The sequence below is a fragment of the Morone saxatilis genome, unplaced genomic scaffold (assembly GCF_004916995.1).
Source record: "Morone saxatilis isolate NCDOM2014 unplaced genomic scaffold, NCSU_SB_2.0 Contig24, whole genome shotgun sequence".
Taxonomy (NCBI): domain Eukaryota; kingdom Metazoa; phylum Chordata; class Actinopteri; family Moronidae; genus Morone; species Morone saxatilis.
This window is the reverse complement of record NW_023339807.1, coordinates 635,580-643,232: the sequence shown is the minus strand read 5'-3', so window position 1 is coordinate 643,232 and position 7,653 is coordinate 635,580. Positions and strand designations below refer to the sequence as shown.

At 40.3% G+C, this 7,653-nt stretch overlaps 1 protein-coding gene across 1 annotated transcript in view; it reads left to right on the top strand.

The window, feature by feature from the left end:
- The window catches only part of LOC118335676 (IgGFc-binding protein-like), a 54,035-nt gene that overhangs the window by 31,687 nt on the left and 14,695 nt on the right, over positions 1 to 7,653 (top strand). The window contains exons 23-25 of the mRNA XM_035672102.1: positions 2,872 to 3,054; positions 3,848 to 3,982; positions 7,345 to 7,418. Of these exons, the coding sequence (XP_035527995.1) occupies positions 2,872 to 3,054; positions 3,848 to 3,982; positions 7,345 to 7,418 (392 nt within the window). The remainder of the gene's footprint in view (positions 1 to 2,871; positions 3,055 to 3,847; positions 3,983 to 7,344; positions 7,419 to 7,653) is intronic.

The window sequence follows — 7,653 nt, the reverse complement described above, 5'->3', positions numbered from 1 at the left end:
ACTTCCTGCTTCCTGTATAAGCACTGGTTTGGGTGTTGGTAGCTCTGGGTCCAGTGAGATGCTAAAAAAATTTGCTGGTTTTACTCGTTACAGCGGTGTAGTTTTCCGCTTTAATGATAAGACATAGATCGTTCTATCTAAACAGGAATTCGTCCTGTCGTTGGTGCTAAGAAGGAGGTCTGGTGCTAACGGAGGAGAGGAATAGAGAAGACGAAGGAAATGACTCAGTACGCTTACTTACTTACTTACTTACTTACTTACTGTCAGCAGAGGGGGGTCAGAGAATACACTGTTGACTAACCTGCTGGTGTCTGTGGCTGCAGGAGGGCAGAGCTCCAGAGAGCTCCATGTCCAGAGAGGTGACACTTGGGGCAGTAGTTGAGGCTGTAATGACTGGGGAATTGGAGGGTTGCTGTTTAAGTCCAGCATGGACCACAGTATGAAGTTTGGACTGGTAGCTCAAGAAGGTGCCAGTTCCACCTCCTGGGCACTGCCCTTGAGCAAGGCCCCTGACCCCTAACTTTTCCTGGAGTGCCACTACACTATGTGTGTAAACATTGAGTGAAAAAAGAATAGAATTACCCCATTGGGGATTAATAAAGTATATCTTCAATGTTCTTCGAATCTTGAGAGATGGTTAACCCATGATTGAAGAAGGTTCAGGAGAGACAGACTTCTGCAGAAGTATTTATTAAAGCTCCATCAAGGAGAATAGAGATAAGCTAAATCACTTTGCCACCCAGTTCTAAAGATTACCTCTTGTCGAGAGTAACCCATATATTGCAAACTGTACCTTTCTTAACTTAAGCTAATCATACTCAGATCACATACAGCGCCTTCTACTATAATTCTATGTCAGACTGTTTAATCAAAGGTAAAGCACAAACTATCCTTTGATGTCATAACAATTCACAAAAAATCTCAAATATTTGTTGACTATACATTCAAGCAGTGTAGTGGGTGCAGTCCTACCCATGCCAGGCCTAGCAGTTTGAGAATAGTACAATGCACAGCAATGCAAAGTTAAGGATCAAACAGATATTATGTAATTTCTGGTCTTTTACATCAGCACAATACCAAAAGACAAACTGATGATGTTGTGAAGTCGTATGAGATCATGGGAGTTGTTGTATTCACCACCATTGCCATCACTGCAGTCAGCTTCTCCCAGTTAGGATTCCTTCAGTGTCCATCGTTCAGGAGTTTCCCACATGGAACCAAATTAGCTGCAAAGGTCAGCAAAGGAGGTCCTACTCTCCAAAACAAATGGACATGCAACTAGTAGAAACACTGATTAAAGCAGTTTCACCTTCAAAAATCAGTGTTTCTCTGGCAGGCAATGGGAGTCCCAGAGGTACTGCAAGTAAACTCGCTCAGCTTGTTTCTCTAATAAGATCCTGACATCCAATGACCAAAATCCTTCATCCGGTAAATATATAAAAAAAAAACAAGATCTAAAACCTGTATAGTAAAAATGTGGCTTAAAACTGGATAAAAACATGCACAAAAGGGATATCACGCCATTGACAGGCAACCAGTGAAACGGAAAGAACAGATAGAAATGACTGATGATGAACATGAACACAAAAGGTCTAGGTGTAGTGTTTACAGAAATTTTAATGTGGAAATGTTACATATTATAGCTTAAGAAAATGGTTGTATCTACGTTAATTAATGACTGATTTAATGCCCCACAAAAATATATTATATTTCTATAATATATTATATTATCCTGGGCTAAATTGGACTGAATAGCCTTCAAATCATAATCGGGTTTATTGCCAAGTACGTTTTTACACGTACAAGGAATTTGTCTTTGTGCATAAAAATCACACAAAAATTAGGTACTTTTTAAAATATAAATAAATAAAATAAGGATAAAGATAGAAAGAACTGTACAGAAAAGATATTAACAATGTGCAGGATAGAAAAACCAACGGGAGTGCATTAATGCAATGCATATATACGGGTGGGTTTAAGAGACAGTGTCAAGTGTTCCGGGCCTTGTTAATGAGGCCAACTGCAGACGGAAAGAAACTTTTCTTGTGGCGTGAGGTTTTGGTCCTGATCGACCGCAGCCTCCTGCCAGAGGGAAATTTTCAAAGAGTTTGTGTCCAGGGTGGGATGGTCAGCCACAATCTTGCCTGCACGCCTCAGGGTCCTGGAGGCATACAGGTCCTGGAGGGATGGCAGATTGCAGCTTCTCCTGCTCCTCCTCCTCCTTCTCCTTCTTAGCGAATCAAACAATACGCTGCAGTCTGCCCTTGTCCTTGGCAGTGGCAGCAGCATACCGGATGGTGATGGAAATGGTGAGGATGGACTCGATGATGGTGGTGTAGAAGTGCACCATCATCGTTTCCCCAGCTGCCGCAGGAAGTACATCCTCTGCTGGGCTTTCAATCTCCCATCTGTAGGCGAACTCATCTCTACCACAGATGAGCCCAATGAGGGAGGTGTCATCCGCGAACTTCAGGAGCCTGACGGACTGGTGACTAGAGGTGCAGCTGTTTGTGTACAGGGAAAAGAGCAGAGGAGAAAGAACGCAGTCTTGGTGCTGATGGTCTGAGAGTCAGAGACATTTTTCCCCAGCTTCACATGCTGTTTCCTGTCAGACAGGAAGTCTGTAGTCATTGAGTCCTGTGGTCCTTGGTTTTTTGGGGACAGGGATGATGGTGAAGATCAGCCAACTAACATTACCTTTCTTTCTTTTCAGACATTCAATTTAACTAATGCCACCTCCATAGTTGGTCCATAGACAAAAAATTGTACTAGGAGCCTGCCTGTGTCTGCTACTCCTCAATGTTTAATAAACTGAATAAATAATTTTTGGACTTAAATGATAATTGACAGACTGATACGTGTGTCTTCCAGACCCTTGTTCTGAGGTTGAATGCAGGGTTAAGGAGCACTGTGAGGCATCAGAAGGCCAAGGAGTGTGTATTCCTGATTCCAAGGCCTTATGTTGGGCTTTTGGTGACCCACACTACACCACATTTGATGGCTGGAGCTACTCATTCCAGGGAACCTGCACTTACATCCTTGTCAACACCACAGGTTTGCACTTTGCTCTGTCCATTATTTCAGTTTTTTTTAGAAGTATCAAAGGGACACGGATGCACCACATAACCCTAACCAGGTGACATGTAGCAAATTTTTATAGAGGCATTAATATCAAAGATTTTAGATGTGAAGCATGGGAAGATACCAAGATATAGTTAAATATATAAAAATTGGTACAAACAACCAAACTTGATGCACTTTGTCCTCTGTTGTGAATCATGTTTTTCCAAATCAACCAAAGCTGGGCTACAGGATATACAAAACTCAGTTTGTAAAGTCAAAAAGTGCATGACACATACACATATCATGCAGTTAATAAAAATGGACACGCTTTGGGCACCATGGCAGTTCACCTGCCAGAGAGTCACAGATAATTGAGGCTGAGCAGTCGGAGGACATCAGAGGGTAAACCAGAAAACATTTTCTTCATAAACAATTATTCAGTTTCACCCAAAAATGTGTGATGGTGGTGTGTTACGCACTTGTTCCAACCCAGAGACAAAAGAACATGTGTATGGGGTGCAGAGTATGAATGACAGCGGCAGCATTCACCCTATTACAGTTCAGTGTAATGTCAAAAGGATTTTAAAGCTGGTATTTTAAAAGATAGAAAAATTACAATAGGGGTTTTAACGTAGCAGTTCGACTCCAACCTGTGGCCCTTTGCTGCATGTCATGCCACCCCTCTCTCTCCCCAGCAATGAGGCAATTAAAGCCAAAATAATCTTTTTTTATATAGTTGACATCATTTTGCCAACATTAACATAAATTATTCCTACTTTCTCAGGTCTTGATCCCTCCCTGCCAGAAGTAACTGTGACTACTAAGAATGAGCTCCGTGGTAACGCTGAAGGTTCCTTTGTACGTTCAGCTACTGTGGAGATGTTGGGCTACCATATAACCATTCCAAGTGATGACAGGGGTGTCGTATTGGTGGGTCTAACTTCTTCTACGACTTCTTCCTCTTAATGTGACCCAGTGCTACTCAATGCTCAAGTGCCAGAATAACCTGGAACCAGAGACTGCTGTATCAAAATATAGAATTTATTTATACCGCATAAGAAGTTAGGGAAGGGAGCAAATATAATTCATACATTAATCAAAATTAAGTCAACAAAAGAAAACATGCATAAAAATGAATTGTAGCAAAATATTTAGGCAAATTAAGAATAAACCATACACACCAAACCAAATCATAACTATTCAACAGCACTCAAATAACCTACAATGAAAAAGCTATTGTGTTGGCTCACTGAACATCCTATGTGGTGTGCACATTTAAACACAGGATCCAGAAATCCGTTTCAACAGCTTATTTTAGTTAGTGGGTATGGTTTTCACAGATGGATGATTTTTTCTATACAAAAAGAATATTAAAGAAATACATACATTTGAATAATTACATACAAAAACTACTAATAAGAATTAAATTAGATCGTTTAACTTACATCATTAATGCATCCACAATCTGGTGTTATGTTCTTTTTTTTCTAAACAAAAAGGAAAACTTTCTAGAATACAGAATGAACACAAATTGTTAACTTCAAAACAGTATGCATTTAAACACATTAAATCATATTTTAAAGGTGAACAAGTCTATGTTAAACTCACAACAGGTTCTCTTTGTTCTTATCTGTGTGGTTTGGGGGGAAAAGAGGGAAATCAGATCTAAAGGGTGGAGAGAACCGAAAATGAGCACGGAATTCAAAATGGCCAACTTTGACGGCACGCCACGGACACGCCCTTCAACATACATGCACAAATAGCACAACTTTTAATCAGCAACATACTTTGACTGTACAGACCAATTTTGAAGCAGATCCGATGAATTCCCTAGGAGGAGTTCGTTCAAATACAACGCGAAAAGTTCGCCGAAAGTGAAAATGAAAATCAAAATGGCCGACTTCCCGTGGGGTTTGGGGTATGGGTCCAAGAGGCTTTTTTGTACGTCTCGGCACCTTACACGTGCCTACCGGGCTACACGTGCCTTACGATTTCATACATATCGGTGAAACGTGGCGCCGGCTGCTTTTTAAATCCTGTAGGGGCGCAACAAACCCGACAAACACGATTTTTGGCATGTGAGCTACAGGCACCAATCTACACGTGCCCGGTGAATTTCATTCATAACTATTACGGTCTCCGCACAGTGATTCACCCCCCTACCACTTAGGAACACACCTAGTGGCGGATTGTTGACACATTTGTAGCGAGCATTAGGGAGCCATGGGCAATCATCCTACCAAGTTTCGTTTTAATCACATGTGCCGATGCGGAGATATAAACTTCTTCATTTTAAAGAGCGCCACCTTGTGGCGATGGCCTGAAATTGTGCACGATGCCTAAGGAAGACATGTGGAACTATGGACCCAAGTTTGGTGTCAATCGGACATACCAATGTGGAGAAATGGTGCATGTCCTTTTTTGATGAAAAATCTACAGAAAGTGCTAATTTTATTTTATAACTTTTTATATTTTTTGAAATATCAAAATACTTTAAATTAAACTTTTTTTGCTAGGACGGTCTCCAGATGCTACGTGCAAAGTTTCGTGCGAATCGGACAAAAGCGCATAGATGGAACACGAAAACGTAGTTTCTGGACATTTCGCGCTCTAGCGAAAAAAAAAAAGTTAAATAAAATGTTTATACTGTCTGGCTCTGCCCCTGATTGCCACATATTAATTTAGATAACAGGACTGAATGTTGAGATTGACATTTTCATACTTACAATATGAACAAAAATACAGAAAATAGAATGAGGGAAGTTATCTGTGGAATACCACTTACTTTGTTGGCATTACAATGGCCAAACCACACGCATTGTGAAGATGTTAGAAGGGAATAGAACGGTTGAGGTTTTGATAATGGATGGATATTGATCTGAGGACAGTCTTCAGGGAACTCCAGGATGAAATAACAGATAAGAGGGAAACTGATACAGATATTCAATCTTACAAATATCTTCAGACCAGTTACTACTCTTACTTTAAGCAGGAAATCAATAACCTGCAAACCCAAATCCCATGTAGAATATCAGTTGCTGCATTCTGTGAAGGCCAACAAATAACATGTTAGCTACAAAATAACATCCCACAGCCGCTGTCTACGAGCAGGAGAGATAGTGAGAGACATCAGCAATGTTGTCTTCAATAATCTACCTTAGTGTGTTTTAAAGGCGCTCCTGTGTCTGCTTTGTGCTCAAATGTCAGGCAGAATAAAGCTGTACTGGTGCTCTGCTGTCCCCTACAGGTAGATGGGCTGAATAACAGTTTACTCTCATCAGCTGAGCAATGTTGAACAGGATGAATCACAAATCAGCAAAGGTGGCGAAAGTACACACATCTTTACTCAAGTAAAAGTAAAAAGTCCTCCCTTGGTTTCTCTGAGGGACATTTCTACTGTCTGTTTCTGTGCAAAGCTAACTGACACTTCAAAAAGGGACGAATCTCCCTCTCTTGTCTGTTACACCTTTTACATCATTACGTTTGTCGTGCGTGATATGCTACAGTCTTGATAATGGGAAGACGTGCAATAATGCAAAAACAATAATGAAATTCATTTCCCTCAAATAATTAAAACTAATGTAACAAGCCTGTTAAAGTATTTGTGTATTAATGTAGATATGGAATATTCAAGTAAAGTACAGATACCTGACAAAACTGCTGAAATATAGTAACACATATTTGTACTCAGTTACTTCCCACCTCCTCAAATCAGACTGGTCTGTGTTGTTTCCTGAGCTCCAATGAACCAGGAGTACTGATTATTGAGACACTGAGTAGTTATCAGTTGTTCTCTACTGTTATTGTTATACATTGAATATAATATGAGATATCCATAAAATATGTCACTGAGTCAGTTCACTGGTAGGAAAGGGCTCCCCTAAAGAGAAGGGCTGGGAACCAGTGCTGTAGAGGAGACAACAGTATTCACACTGGTAGAGTCTAACACCGGTTCAACCTGAAAGGGAGGCTAAAACTGAAAACTAACCTGTTGTTGGTCTGATTCACTTCACCTTGAGGCTTACTCAGGAGGGTCACATTTCCATGGTCACCAACCTTAAACTTTTTCAACACTTCTTTGTGGAATTTTAATAATATCCAGACAATCAGACTGAGTTAATGAAATAAAACAGGATCCATTTGTTGTCTGGCCTCATGAATAAAACCCTCTGGGTCACAGACTCCTCTGCAGCACTGCTGAAGCTGCTCCACCTCTGATCCTGTCCTTATTAACAAATCCCAACCTACTGAACTGAATCAAATGCCTTCTTTTCTCTGCAGGAGTGGCTATTAGCAGCTATGCTAAATACTGCTACAGGAAGCTGACAAAAGCTGCTTTGACTGGAGCCAAGAAGGTAAGCAGCTCTGTCTCCGTCCATCCAATGACAGAATGACAGAATTTTCCTTAAATTATAAGTCAGGTGTTATTCTATATTTTCTCACTGTCAGCAAATCCCATGGAAAGAACAAAACCAACAATGTTAGAAAAAAAAAAAAAAAGAAAATATGTATGTGTGTGTATGTATGTATGTATGTATGTATGTATGTGTGTATGTATATATGTAAGGTACGTACGTACATACATACATA